The sequence below is a fragment of the Anabrus simplex genome, chromosome 2 (assembly GCF_040414725.1).
Source record: "Anabrus simplex isolate iqAnaSimp1 chromosome 2, ASM4041472v1, whole genome shotgun sequence".
Classification (NCBI taxonomy): Eukaryota; Metazoa; Arthropoda; class Insecta; order Orthoptera; family Tettigoniidae; genus Anabrus; species Anabrus simplex.
The window spans coordinates 1,026,403,036-1,026,419,141 of record NC_090266.1 but is presented as its reverse complement, the minus strand read 5'-3'; the positions used below and the strand labels follow the sequence as shown (position 1 = coordinate 1,026,419,141).

At 41.4% G+C, this 16,106-nt stretch overlaps 1 protein-coding gene across 1 annotated transcript in view; it reads right to left on the bottom strand.

Moving 5' to 3' along the window:
- The window catches only part of LOC136863764 (neprilysin-11-like), a 204,022-nt gene that overhangs the window by 86,045 nt on the left and 101,871 nt on the right, over window positions 1-16,106 (bottom strand). Inside the window, exon 12 of the mRNA XM_067140117.2 lies at window positions 2,678-2,778. Within this exon, the coding sequence (XP_066996218.2) occupies window positions 2,678-2,778 (101 nt within the window). The remainder of the gene's footprint in view (window positions 1-2,677; window positions 2,779-16,106) is intronic.

Here is a 16,106-nt window from a genome sequence, read left to right as displayed (position 1 = left end):
TATGGATTTAGAAAGAAATTTTCTTGTGAGGCACAACTGGTGGGATTTCAGCAGGACATATCAGATCAGTTGGATTCAGGAGGCCAGTTAGATTGCATAGCCATAGATCTTTCCAAAGCCTTTGATAGAGTGGAACATGGAATATTATTAAAGAAATTGGAGAGAATAGGATTGGATGTAAGGGTTATACGTTGGATAAGAACATTTCTAAATTCAAGGGTTCAGAAAGTCAAAGTAGGAAATAATATATCACAGGAAGAGAAAGTCTGGAAGGGAATCGCACAGGGTAGTATAATCGGTCCGTTACTTTTCTTAATATACACAAATGATTTAGGGAACAATATAACATCAAAAATAAGATTGTATGCAGATGATATAATTGTTTATAGGGAAATAAATAAATAACATTGAGGATTATTCAGAATTACAAAGGGACCTTGAAAGTATCCAACAGTGGGTTAAAGAAAATAATATGAAGGTTAATGGAGGCAAATCAACTGTTACAACATTTACAAACAGGAGCTTTAAAACTGAATTTGAATATACTTTGGATGATGTAGTTATCCCAAAAAATGGCAAGTGCAAATACTTAGGTGTGAGATTTGAAAGTAATTGGCACTGGAAGCGTCATGTTGATGACATTGTTGGGAAAGCATACAGATCGTTACATGTCATAATGAGGCTACTTAAAGGATGCAATAAAGAATTAAAAGAAAAAGTTACTTAAGTATGGTTCGTCCATTATTGGAATATGCAAACAGTGTTTGGGATCCTCACCAAGAATACCTAATAAAAGAAATAGATAGTGTGCAGAGGAAAGCAGCAAGATTTGTAACAGGGGATTTCAGGAGAAACAGTAGAGTATCAGAAATGTTAGAGGAACTTGGGTGGGAAACTTTAAGTAAGAGAAGGGAGAAAACTAGATTTATAGGATTATATAGAGCATATACAGGAGAAGAAGCATGGGGAGAAATCCGTGAGAGGCTTCAGTTGGAAAATAATTATATTGGCAGAACTGACCGCAAGTATAAAATTAGAAGGAAATTAAGCAGAAGCGACTGGGGTAAATTTTCATTCATTGGGAAGGGCGTGAAGGAGTGGAACAGTTTACCAGGGGTAGTGTTTGATCCTTTTCCAAAATCTGTACAGGTATTCAAGAAGAGAATAAACAGCAACAGGGAAAGTAAATGAAATGTTAGAGGGCATTCGACCAGTGCAGGCTACTGTAAATAAAAAATGTGTGTTAAAAAAAATTAATTCCATCCCCTGGTCCATGGAGTTTGGACAGCCAAAGTAGGGGACTGCCTGTAGGGGTGAAGTACAGTGGGGACTTCGAGGGCCCTGGGACCGCTACGGTAGCTGTGAAGGCCCTTCAGGAACTCTGAAAAGTGGTGGCAAAAGGGGGCTCTGGTTAAGACGCAGCAGGTCGTTATGCTACTTAGGTTCCAAAATGGGTAAAAGAAAAAAAGTAAATAAATGCAATATAAATTTTAATCTTATACCAGTTGCATAGTATTATTTGAAGTAATTCCACATACTGTATATGAGTTGACTATGTTTGTAAGTATAGGAGATATTATAAGTAGAATTTTGTAAACGATATAAATTTATTAAGGATGATCTGTTTGCTTAATAGAAAAAAATTGTTAGCATAAATTGTATATTATTGTATTCTAGAAAAATAAATTTTCTTCTCTTGTTAATTTAAAATTTAGTGCTTGACAATAATGTATTTTAGTGTACCATTTGCCACCGAGGTAGACACCTCATTTGCAAATAAAGAGATTTTGATTTGATTTGAAGTCCCAGGATGCCTTTCCCCATCCTAGACCCAAGGATAATTATATGTACCATAGTAAGTGTTCGATGTTTCAACCAAGCAAGCAAGCAAGCAAGCATCAGTAACATGAGTACAGGGTGAGAAGAATCATCGGGTTACCAAGAGTGTTATTGTAAATAGGCGACAATTAGTTTTGTAACCTCCTAATAGGTACCGCACCACGTATTAGATTTTATTAAGGGCAGCTACTTGTAGCAGTGTACCGTAGCATTTTGTATGTGGTATTTATTACACCATATCTCCTGATGTCGTATAGATGCCGTATGGACTTGTGTACGGAGTTTGTCCATGAGTGGTTTGTGGACAATAAGTTTTCAGTCAATAGCCTCGAACTGCATTCGCTTCATTCGTTACCTTTCATTCATGAGAAAGGGAATCACATATGTCCTTCTTTCAGAAACATTATATATTGAGGTGTTATTGCAAATCGTACAAAGGGATATATTTTCCAAATTGCTGGTATTATGATAGTCTTCACGCTTTCCACGGGTAGCAGTGGGTCGTAGCATGTGATATGCGGTATTTGTTACACTAGTCCGTGGCCCGGTGTTGAAGTCCACTGGGCAGAATGTCCGAGGAGTACTTAGACGACAGTTTCCAGAAGGTGTCCGGATACACTTGATCTGCTAGCTTAGATTAATTCTCAAACATTGCATAGAATGAGGCATTTTGTTATTCTGGGTTATGATCTGTTCATTGCATACTTTCAAACTAGCCTGAACATACTAACTTCTTGTCTGAAAGCCAATCCGCTATAAGAGGCTAAGTTAATTTTCATAACTATTGCACAGCATTTGTTCGCACAGCATGCAATCTTTTCAGATGAATTTCACTTACTCATTCCGATCTGTAGCCATTCTCAATCTGGATAAACTGCGATGTATGATAATACCTCTGATTGTTACCAGATTAGCCATGTGGACATTTGTTACTGTAACCTGCAACAGAAAGAACATATTTTATGCAAATCACAAGGCCCAAAATAATTAGGTGAGTTTGCTAGTATGCTATAATTGCCATTAGCAGCGTTAGTGCTCCTTTCTAACAAGTACTATTCCTTCCGTCTGTAACGACGGGGACATTATGGGACATAGAAACACGACAGGAGAAGAAAATTTCATGTGATAGCACGATGTGAAGTTAGCCCCCATTTTCAATCTATACCCATGTGTGTGTTTGCGTGTAAATACCAGTATTGTTGTCAGTTCACTCGACCTTAATATATCTTCAAGAAATCAAACAATTATCCTTAAAACACCCATAAGACGATCTTAGCTGGATTCTTCCCAGACTGAGTGATCTGTTCTTGATCCTGTCCTAAATCTGGCGTTCATTTGAATAATAATCGTAATCTTGAATTAATGACAAAGAGGATCACATATGTCCTTCTTTCAGAGACACTATATATTGAGATACTATGATAAATTGCAGAAAGGGACATATTTTACAAGTTGCAGGTAGTAAGATAGCCTTCAGTATTTATAAAGCAAAACAGATATTATTGTCGTAAGGAACGATGTTCTGAGCATCGGCTCGGACAGTAGGGGAGAGTGTTTTAACTTGAGCACGGCGTATCTTGGAACATTCTTTGTTCTGACTTGTGCACTTATCCTCCGAGTTCAAACTCAGTCAATTTGTCAAAAATGCCAACGGGTAGTACAGATGGTAGAGAAACATGCAAAGTGTACTCTGTGATTTTAGCTACTATGTCAAGGCATTTGTCGAAAGTTTGAAACCCTGAAGCTGAAACTTTATGTAATAACCTACATCAGAAAAGTACGAAATTTTCTGAGACCGAAGAAAATTGTTTCTTAATTTATATAGAAACAATCGTAAAAATTAACTAAGCTTTGACCAAACAAGTGTGTTAGGGAACTGGCTTACAAGTTTGTCCGTGCCAGCAAATAAAATAAACAAAAAATAGCTGAAGAGGAATGAATGAGGGAATTCATGAAACATCATACCTATATATCCATTAGAACCCCAAGAGCAATAAGTTTAAGCAGGGGGGGCCAGTTTTAACAAAATATATCGTTGTATTCGACGATATTTATTGTAGTTTTGGACCCATCCCACATGAACAAATTTTGAACTGCGACCAGACTAGAGTGTCTACAGTTCAAACACAAGGAAATATAGAAGCTCTAAAAAGAATAAGGCAGACTGGCGGTGTGACATCTTCCGAAATTGGCAGCCTTGTCACATTTATTGTGGCAGTCGACGCAACTATGATTCATAATCCTCCAACTTTTGTGTTTCCTCAGGTTCATTCTTATCTCGGAATGCGGCATGGCACAACGTCTAGGTCAATTGGTGCTGCTCTTCTCTATGAGTACCGAGCAATTTGTCTACACAGTTTGGGTGACCATGACCTGATTAAGGCCACGATCGCCTCCTTCTAAATACTAACCCTTTCCTATCCCATCGTTATGATAAGGCCTGTCACTATTGGCGCGATGTAAAACGAGTAGCAGAGAAAGAGAACGTATTCTGTTGGTGAGGACGAGTAGACTAATTTCAGTATGGAAGCTCTCGATATGGCACCTGATTCGAGAATTATAATAGTCGCCCAAGCCACCCGACAAAAAACAACGACATACCACACACACCTCCCATAAACTACAGCATCTTGATTGAGCTGTATACTCGTCTCTCAAGTAGGTGCTATTTACGAGCTAACTGATCCTTACAAGGGCTGTCGTACAGTGTAGAGTGACCAGACGACTCACTTTTGACGGAATTGGCCGTTTATTTGACCGTCGTATCCGCTGCCGCCAGAAAATTGTGCTCTGGGTGCCAAAAGTCCCATTTCAAAACCAGCGTCCCGTTACCGTATGTTATTCCAAATTTGTCTTTCTTTAATCTTCTTAAATTTATACTCCACATTATCCACCTCCTAAAACTATTTTAATTATCACGTAAAACATTGACGAATTATTTACTACATCCAATAGATGGCACTATAATCAATTCTATGGTTCGATATTCGGAACCTTATAGCTCATATCGATCATCAGGTGGCAGTGAGGTAAGGCAATGAGGGATTGATTAATTAAATTTGGTCTGATGCGAGGAACCAATTTTTTGTCCAAACTACAAAGACCACGTTAATTGTAAAATGTAATTTGAAAAATGTTTCCTAAACGAAAGTGTGAATGAACTTTCAGAGACACGCTCTCAACAAAGAAATATGATGCACATTCCACAGTTGATCTTTCAGTAGAATGTTATACGATAATATGAGACTAACAGGGTTTAGTTATTGTGAAACAAGATGGGAAAAGAGTGCTTGGATATGATGTAATGTCTAATAAACCAAATTTGAACACCCAAATCCAGCCCGGTTGAAATATAAAAAATGACAACAATGACTTAAACCCAGTATATCCGTGCTACTGCATTCTTCTTTCGCTTTAGCGTTCGTTTTGCCAAGTGGCAGGTTGTCTCCATTTCTTCCAGTCATGGGTTATGTTATCATCATCATTCGTCAATAACCCACATTTAGGATTGTCTCTCAGGTGGTAGATTTTCTATTAATTGTTTACCTAGCTTTTCTTAAATGTTTTCATTAAACTTTGAAATGTGTCGAACAATTCCCTTGATCAGTTATTCCAATTCCTTACTCCTCGTCTTATAAATGAATATTTGCGCCAGTCTGTCCTCTTGAATTCCAAATTTATATTCATGTTATGATCTTTCCTACTTTTAAAAGCTTCAATCGAGCCTATTCATCTACTAATGTCATTCCACTGACAGCTCGGAACATACCACTAAGTCGAGCAGCTCGTCCCCTTATTCCTCATCATCTCAGCCCAAAGTTTGCAGCATTTTAGTAACAATACTCTTTTGCTGGAAATCAAAAAGAACAAATTGCGCTGCTTTCCATTGGATCTTTTCCAGTTCTCGTATCCTGGTGTGGCTTCCATACCACCGAGCCATACTCTAACTGGGGTCTTACCAGAGACTTATATGTCCTCTCCTTTACATCCTTACTACAACCCCAAATACCCTCATAACCATTTGAAGGGATCCACTATTTTGTCTAGTCCATTAACCCTCATTTTCGTCAGCAATCTCCCATGATCTACCCTATCAAAAGCCTTGGTCAGGTCAATAGCGGCAGAGCCCACTTGACCACCTGAATCTAGAATATCTGCTATATCTTGCTAGAATTCTACAAGTTGAGCCTCACCGGAATAAACTGCCCTAAACTCGAACAGCCTACCATCAAACCAGTAGTAATTTCGCAAACGTGTCTAATATAATATATACATCAAGCTCGATAGCTGCAGTAGCTTAAGTGCGACCAGTATCCAGTATTCGGGAGATAGTGGGTTCGAACCCCACTGTCGGCAGCCCTGAAGATGCTTTCCGTGGTTTCCTATTTTCACACCAGGTAAATTCTGGGGATGTAACTTAATTAAGGCCACGGCTGCTTCCTTCCCACTCCTAGCCCTTTCCTATCCCTTCGTCGCCATAAGATCCATCTGTGTCGGTGCGACGTAAAGCAACTTGTAAATATATATATATATATATATTCCAGACCTTTCAAACAACACACATCAAGTTAACTGGCCTGTAATTATCTGTTACGCTTATCACCACCAGCCCCGCGGTGAATGAGTAGTGTGCCTGCATCTTATCTGGAAACCACGGGTTCGATTTCCGGCAGGTTAGAGAGTTTACCTGGATCTGAGGGCTGGTGCGAGGGCCGCTCAGCTTACTTAATTACAATTGAGTTGTTATCTGACAGTGAGATGGCGGCCCCGGTCTATAAAGCCAAAAATCACGGCCAAGAGGATCCGTAGTGCTGACCACACGACACCTCATAATCTTCAGGTCTTCGGGATGAGCAGCGGTCGCTTGGTTGGCCATGGCCATTCGGGGCTGTCGTGGCATGAGGTTTGCTTTGTTCCATGTTTATCACCGTCTCCCTTGTATCCTGGGGCTACTATTGCAACTTTCCTTTCATTTGGTATCGCACGCAAACGGTAATCAAATAAGTATTCAGATATTTCAGATATGGCACTGTAACCCAACGCATAGCGTTTAATATATCCCCATGAATCTTATCAATCCCAGCTGTTTTTCTAGCTTTCAACTTATATCTTTTTGTAAATATCTTTATTATCATAGTAGGCCCTAATCTCAGCAATTCGCCAGTAATAGTCACCTCCTCAAACTGGACATTAACCCTGTATCCAACTACCTTTACATACCGTTGACTGAATACTTCTATCCTCTGTAAGTCCTCACATACACACTTCCATCGTCTTTAACGTCTTTAATCTTCACCGTTTCGCAAATGACACTAACTGTACCCAACTAAAGCAGTCCTTAACATCTATCTTCCTGGAAGAGTACGCAAGGGGCTGAGATCAGGCATTCTTGTATCTAACAATCAGAAATATGTACATTTCTAAGAATATTGTTTCTGTTTTAGCTTTATATTCTTTAGATTCTTGTCGTCTAAAATAATAAATAAGATGATATAGGTACTTTCTTACTTCTTATATAATTTATGTTTTAATTTTATTGGATTTAGTATCTGTATTTTAATTTTTTTAAGTTTAATGTTTAATATTATAAAATGTAGTTAGTGTGTTCATAAACCTGTATTGTTTTATACGGAGACGCTACATAAAGGGGCTTTTCAGCCTCAGTGGCATGTAAATCATTATCAATAAATTCAATACAATTCAATTCATTTATTAATGATCCCTGGAATGTCCTCCCAGGAACCTGTTTCTACCTTTAAGTCCATCATGTTATCCTTAGCTGACTATTTTGCTAAATTCAATTTCCTGGTACGTTACTTTAATCTCTCCTTACTCCCGCAACCATTCCTAAGTATATTTCTTTCTAATCTGCACCCGGGGCGGGATTAAGGGGGGCTAAAAAGGCTGCAGCCCTGGGCCCCGCGTGCAAAGGGGCCCCGGCCCTTGGCCGAACCTAAATTTGTATAAAAAAGGCCTGCTGCTCCACCTCCGTGCATGTATATGAATATTTACGCTCGCAAAATATCGAACACGCACTTTTCCTTCCTTCCTTCCTTCCTTCTTATCAGCTGTCCCCGTTACCGAGCTCGATAGCTGCAGTCGCTTAAGTGCGGCCAGTATCCAGTAATCGGGAGATAGTGGTTCGAGTCCCACTGTCGGCAGCCCTGAAGATGGTTTTCCGTGGTTTCCCATTTTCACACCAGGCAAATGCCGGGGCTGTACCATAATTAAGGCCACGGCCGCTTCCTTCCAACTCCTAGGCCTTTCCTATCCCATCGTCGCCATGAGACCTATCTGTGTCAGTGCGACGTAAAGCAAATAGCAGCTGTCCGCGTTAGTATTTCATCACTGCTAGAATCACTTACCGTCCGGAGACACGAATCCTCGCTACTTACACACTGTAATTATTGTAAAGGTTATTGTTGACGAAAGTTTAAATCTGGCAGCTTGCGAGTACGGGCAGAGGGGAAGGGGGAAGAGGTCTAGAAAGTGAGCGGGAGGGGACAGGGGAAGCACGGTGGAATGCGCATGCTACACTATATCTTTGTATCAGGAAGAGAACTTCCAGTTCACCTCTGATTATTGAACCATTCGTAAGTTACCACTGTAATGTTCTTGTAAAATGGATAGAAAATATCCCAAAAAAGCGCAAATTAAAAGAACAACATTTGATAGAAATTGATAAGTTGCCGAAAATATCAACATTCTTGATAGGAAGTCTGCAAGTGCATCGACGCCTGATGAGACTGTTACTGGTAGTGTAATATCTAAGTCTGCTGTTTTAAGAGAGATTAGGTCTTTACGGAATTGGAAAACATGAGCATTAGGAAGATGGTCATAGGAACAATGAAAGGGAATCCTAATGTGTATTTTAAACTTCAGTCACATTGTATGGAATACTCGGAGTCGTAAATAATAAATTGCCTATCGCCTATCTCGTTGGTGTAGTGGTAGCAATAATGACTGCCATCCCCGAAGACCCAGGTACCTTCCCCGGCGCTGCCAGGGGGGGGGGGCTTGGTTACGAAGAAGGGGCCCCACATTTTTAAATAGCCCAGGGCCCTCAAACACCTTAATCCGGCTCTGTCTGCACCTCCCTCTTAATCTCTTCATTTTCTTGTTTTAGTATAATGGGTCTTTGCCATCCCTTACCACTTTTAAATATCACAACTGTTTTCATACTCCTCAACAATTGCTTTAAACACACCCCATTGGCTGTTTACGTAGTACTTTACCATTTTCCATTGTTCGTAACATATGCTAAATTGAGATCACCCGCTACAATAATGTTCCATTCTTCATCGTTCCCCACATAACTGATTATCGTATCAAATAATTCCGCATCAGCTTCAATGTAGGTCTGTATGCCCCCAAAACATCAAGTTGCCTATTATCATTATAAATAAGCCGTACACCTAGAATTTCGTGCTTCTTTTTCTTACGCTTCTGAGGTATTCGTGTAGCGTATCAGTTCATCGTTGCCTCGGTCACCCCTTTGGTATTTTCTCAGCAGCTTTCAAGATGTAGCCCTTCCTAGCGATGGAGCTTACTCCGGACCGCAGCATCACACGTCCATACCATCGCAAACCGGCCCTTCACATTTTCTCGATTGGTGCTACGTTTCGTTGGAGATGCGATCGAACCTGGTAATGCCAGATGTTGATAAGCATATTTTACTCCATCGTAATTAACAGATTGTACAGTTCAGTTTCGCAGTATATTAATGTAGCTCGGCGCGGATTCGTACAGAAACGCTTTACCGTGTTCAATATGGCTGAACAGATAGGGAATCTGCCACCTGGGCGACTGCCTTAAATGCAGATCAGTAGTGACTGATTGATTGGTTGAACAAGTGGAAGCTGATTCATTTCATAATGATGTTCTGCTCATCAAATTGTCAGCATAAGGCATAGGAGGAAGTGCGTTAGAGTGGATTCGAAGCTATCTCACATACAGGGTTTGCATAGTAAAATCTGATGGTATTATGTCAACGCCGTACCACCCTACTTCCGGTGTTCGCCAGGCTCTTTATTGGGTCCTTTTTTTTGTTATATTCATAAATGATATAACATTTATAAAACATAGCAACTGCCTTCTCTATTCTGACGATCTGAAGATCTTTAGGGTGGTAAATAGTGAGACAGACTGTAAGTCTGACTTGTAAGTCCTAAGTAATTGGTGTCAAAAGTAGCTACTTGAATACTTCCAAATGTAATGCAATTAATTTTTCACGTAAGTTGGAATTAATGCAATCACTTTTTCACGTAAGTTGGAACCAGTAAATTACCCTTACCATTTACGCTATTTAAAAATAGCTCATGTGAATGAAATAAGTGATCTTGGTGTGACTCTTTCAAACTGTTACGGTATTTCTTTCGAGAAACAATTAGACAAAATTAAAATTAAAATCTAAAATTAGACATGCGCCGAACTTGTTTCTCCTAGAACTTCGATGACTTTGTTTTGCATTCTAATCAGGCCATCGCTAGAACACTCTTGCGAGGCGTGGCTACCTTCTCAGCAGTATATAATACATAACTTGGAAAGAGTCCAAATGAGGTTCTTGAAATATATCAGGTACAAAGGTTTGGGTGTTTCTCTCTCTTCGTCTAATTACGAGTCTTTTTGTGAAACTGTGAGTACGACGACATTGCACTTGCGCCACAGATATTCCAGTACCTTTTTTCTTTATGTGTGTCCGACGAATAGAGTGAACTGTTCAACATTGCTGTGGTTGATTCTATTACATGTTCCTCTCCGCGTTTCTAGGCAAAGTTATATTTTTCATCCGCCTAAAATGAGAACTGTAGCTCGGGAAAACTTATGGCTTCTGAGGGCTCTACATTCACTAAATGAGGTGGATGAATCAATGGACATTTTTCATTCACCGCCCCTCTAAAGTTGGACGTGACCTATCGACCCCAAGAACGTTAGGTCCTCTCTGTATAAATATGTAAATATGTGTATTTAAATGTCCCTAGATTTAGTTTAAACATGGTAATTGTTTTAGGAAATTCCTTTTTAATTATTTAAGGTGCAGTAAATATGTGTATATAAAGGTCTCTAGAATTGATTCAAACATGGTAATTATTTTGGGAGATTCCTTTATATGTATTTAATGTGTATTGGTTGAATCATTTATAATTGGGGACATAACAATTTGATGATAAATCTATCTATATATCTATCTATCTATCCATCCATGACTTCAAGCCGATGCTCTGATTCCTTGGAGGTTAGCCAACATTAATTACTGTACATGCAACGGCATGAACGATACTACGGTAAATCTTCGTTCATTCGAAATATCCGACGATCACAGGTGACGTCTGTCGTCATTCGCCACTCCACCCATGTAGCATGAATTCTTGCGTTTACCTCTTCAGCAAGTCGGCCATGATAATTGATTGTAGACCTCAGGTACGTATATTTCGTCGTTCGGGGCAGATAACTGGCATCTAATTGGATTGTACCAATTATTTTGGATCTGATGTCATTTATTACACTGACTGACAGAGCAAATGCAACACCAAGAAGGAGTGGTTCGAAAGGGATGAAAGTTGGGGAAAAACAGAGACGGCACGGACGAATAATTGGTGTTTATTTCAAACCGATATGCAGGTTACACAATGCGCACGGCATCGACTCAGTAGGATGTAGGACCACCGCGAGCGGCGATGCACGCAGAAACACGTCGAGGTACAGAGTCAATAAGAGTGCGGATGGTGTCCTGAGGGATGGTTCTCCATTCTCTGTCAACCATTTGCCACAGTTGGTCGTCCGTACGAGGCTGGGGCAGAGTTTGCAAACGGCGTCCAATGAGATCCCACACGTGTTCGATTGGTGAGAGATCCGGAGAGTACGCTGGCCACGGAAGCATCTGTACACCACGTAGAGCCTGTTGGGAGATGCGAGCAGTGTGTGGGCGGGCATTATCCTGTTGAAACAGAGCATTGGGCAGCCCCTGAAGGTACGGGAGTGCCACCGGCCGCAGCACATGCTGCACGTAGCGGTGGGCATTTAACGTGCCTTGAATACGCACTAGAGGTGACGTGGAATCATACGTAATAGCGCCCCCAAACCATGATGTCGCGTTGTCTAGCGGTAGGGCGCTCCACAGTTACTGCCGGATTTGACCTTTCTCCACGCCGACGCCACACTCGTCTGCGGTGACTATCACTGACAGAACAGAAGCGTGACTCATCGGAGAACACGACGTTCCGCCATTCCGTCATCCAAGTCGCTCTAGCCCGGCACCATGCCAGGCGTGCACGTCTATGCTGTGGAGTCAATGGTAGTCTTCTGAGCGGACGCCGCGAGTGCAGGCCTCCTTCAACCAATCGACGGGAAATTGTTCTGGTCGATATTGGAACAGCCAGGGTGTCTTGCACATGCTGAAGAATGGCGGTTGACGTGGCGTGCGGGGCTGCCACCGCTTGGCGGCGGATGCGCCGATCCTCGCGTGCTGACGTCACTCGGGCTGCGCCTGGACCCCTCGCACGTGCCACATGTCCCTGCGCCAACCATCTTCGCCACAGGCGCTGCACCGTGGACACATCCCTATGGGTATCGGCTGCGATTTGACGAAGCGGCCAACCTGCCCTTCTCAGCCCGATCACCATACCCCTCGTAAAGTCGTCTGTCTGCTGGAAATGCCTCCGTTGACGGCGGCCTGGCATTCTTAGCTATACACGTGTCCTGTGGCACACGACAACACGTTCTACAATGACTGTCGGCTGAGAAATCACGGTACGAAGTGGGCCATTCGCGAACGCCGTGTCCCATTTATCGTTCGCTACGTGCGCAGCACAGCGGCGCATTTCACATCATGAGCATACCTCAGTGACGTCAGTCTACCCTGCAATTGGCATAAAGTTCTGACCACTCCTTCTTGGTGTTGCATTTGCTCTGTCAGTCAGTGTATTTCTTCCTTTGCTTGAATCTCAGTCCGTACTGACCAAGCCAATCATTAAATTCCTGAATCTAGACTTGGATATTCATTTGGTTTTCGGTGGTTAACATGACATCGTTGTTGGTGCAGGTCTGTCCTAAAGCTGGACAACAGTAGTGGCTCGACCGAACCTTGATGAACGCCGACAGTAGTACGATGATTATCAGATGCTCCTGTAGCAGCTTGAATGTAGCTTCTTGGCTCTGCGCAAATCAGCTGCATGCAGTTGACAAGGTACCTCAGAACGCCGTGTTGTTGAAGTGCTAACCCTATGAGGTCACGCGGCACACGATGAAAAGCCTTCTCGAGATCTAAGAAAGAGTTATATAGTGCCTTTTCCTCCTCAAGATACTTCTCTGCCATGTGGTATGGATTGTGTCCATTGTTCACCTGGATGATCTCACGAATTTACTTGTCAAAAATGCTCTTGACCGTTTTAATGCTGTGGCTCTGAAGTCGAATTGGGGGTAATTGGCATTCTCACTGGGACTTACTTTCTTTGTGCTTCGTTTCCAATCACGTGGCACTTGTCTCCCTTTGACTGAAGAGTCTTTTTTAAGCAATCTGCTGAATTATATCTTCAATAGCACCACAAATTCGCCGCTATGTTTTCTAGACCTCTGGCATTTTCTGACTTCATTTGGTTTAAAACAGCCTTGACTTTTGGTGATGTAGAGAGGTGTGCGGGTTCCTTCGACGACAGTGCTGATTGGAACTGGAGGGTGCGCGAAGTATTCTGCTGAGATCTTCTTGACGTAACTTTGCCAGGAGCATCTCGACGACGAATGAGGTGTAGTCTATCTGCTCTGAGTTTGTAACGCTGTAGTACATGATTAGATGTTAAGCACGGTTCTTAAATCAGGTGTTAGTGATGAACAGATTATGGGTTTCTTGCAAGCAACACGCACGTTTCCCTTTTCGTTATTAATGCCATAGAAGTGTTGGGTACCTTCTGTTTTAAGGCGTCTTAATTGGACGGGTAGAAGTCTGCGTAATAAGTGATTTTTGTCGCCGTTACGTTTCTTTCGATTCGCTGCGGGCTATTTTGTAAACGTTCCAATTGGAATATGTTTTGTCTTCCAGAAACTTGCGATACAGTTGTTTATTTCTACGAAAAGAAATTTTACTATATCCTTCCAAACTTTGTCTTTATCGATCGGATATAGTCCTGGCTTTGTTCTTCCAGGAAGAGCACACGGCTTCGTGGACAGTATTCTTCATTTTGTTCAGGTAACTTCAACGCTTGTGGTTGTTGGCAGAGTAATTCGCACAATTATTGGTTTCCTTCTCATTAAAGCTCCACTATTTGACTCTCACTGCTCCTGTGCAAACTGGTATAGTTTATACAGACCTTGAAAATAGCTGGTCGGTGTTGGGTTGCGACTGTTTCATAAGGCACGACTGTAGTGACCAGAACGCATTTAAAATCTCGATGCCTAACGAGGATGTAGTCTATTTGCTTTGGGTTTTTAACACTGTAGTATATACTTAGATGTTAATCACGCTTCCTAAACCAGTCATAAATCGAGGATTTTCTGGCCATCATCGTTCTTCTCACCATATCCATGTCCACTGTGAGCTGCATGGTCTACTTTGATGCAGCCAACGTGTCCGCTGAGGTCACTCGAGACGTTAAGATAGTCTTCTGAAGGCACTTCTGTGGTCTTCTCGTCAAATATCGCCCAGAAACCGTATTTGGCCGTTTTGGTTGGGCCTGCCTCTGGAGAATAGGCGATGAAGGAGTGGACTCTTTTTACCTTCTGCAATGTTGACGTCTTCATCAGGTGGTCATCGTATCGCTGGACTTCAGAAAGAGAGCCATCAAAATTTGCTGATGCAGTAATGCCCACGTCATTGGTCGTTCCGCGTTCGCATCCGATGTTATATGACTTCTTCCTGTGTCACACGGCATCCACACCTACATCATTTAAATGATGATCACATCTCTCCAAAAATTCCCGTGCCTGGAGACGTTCAGGCAGCTAAGTTATATACCGCTGCCTGGGGTTCGGCGTTGAATCGCTGGTTGAACAGTGTTACTCTATTAACTTAAGCAAGGAGGAGAGGGGAGTGAAACACTTTTGGTACCGATCTGTAGCTAGTTTCAAGTAGTACTTGAATCCGTTGTTAGTTTGCGCTGGTGATCTTCACAGCCAGCTTCACAGAGGCTACAACCTTGATCGTGAAGTACGAACTTGTATAATGAGTGCCTATTTGACAAGTTTTCAATAGTGACTAGTAACACTCCCACTTTTGTACCCTTCAAAAATAAAATTAGACCTATAAATGCTACCTATGTGAAGGAAATGAGAGTAATTGAACCCGACGCCGATAGCGATTGACCTCGCTCGATTTTTTTACAATCGATTTCAAGCGAGTGATACCGCGATGCCATTCTCAATACATGTGCTTATTCACCTTATTCAGCTGGGTTTTTTTTAAATTTTTGTTAACACTGAAGCTGTGTGTTGCGGTGGGAAATCGTAATATATAAGGGAGATTCATCAAGTAGTTTAATTAACTATAATTCATAATGTAAATTTAGGGAAGTAAAAGGGGAGACATGTAGTCAGATTGGACAATACATGTGAGTGTTTGTGTTTCTATATTAGTTCCTGGATGGCTATTAAGTTCTGCGTTATTGCTGGGTCGTCTTGGAAACATTGTAAGTAGGATGTGGTGTATTTTACATGTTTATGCAGTGACGTTAGGATCACGATACCCAGACAGATTCCTCGTCTGATATCCAGATTTGTACATATGTGTTTAGTGATACGTAAGTGTTGTCATCAGTTGCGAGATGAGTGTTGAATAAAATTGATCTCTAATCGAAGCCCGGCTATTATTTATATATTTTGTTCAATTTTCTAAGTTCTGTATTCATCGAAGTAGGTTGAGTCGATAGCGGCGTAATTGCAGTCATAAAATTACACTTAAATTAAGCATTGGAGTAAATTAGAGTTAGAAAGAAGATGGAGTTATTTCACGCGCATGCTGGTATGGTTTTCACTAAGTGTTCGAAATTCATATTTAGAGAGTCAAATATTGTGAACTTTGTTTATTGTCATATACAATAAAATGTAGGTCGTGAGGATTATTTGATTCGGCGAGATAGTGTATATTTTTCTTCAGTTAAAGGTCAGCGTAGTGGACGTGTATTTAAGTTAGACTTTCCTTGGGTAGTTACTGTACTTTTATTTGCAGCATCGTCCAGTTGAACTTGGACCAGTGTAGGCCAGTTTCTTTTTTTATTTGCGAGGGAGTAGGTATCCCTAATTTACTTAGCTGCGTGTGTTAACACCTAGGGGCTCTGTTG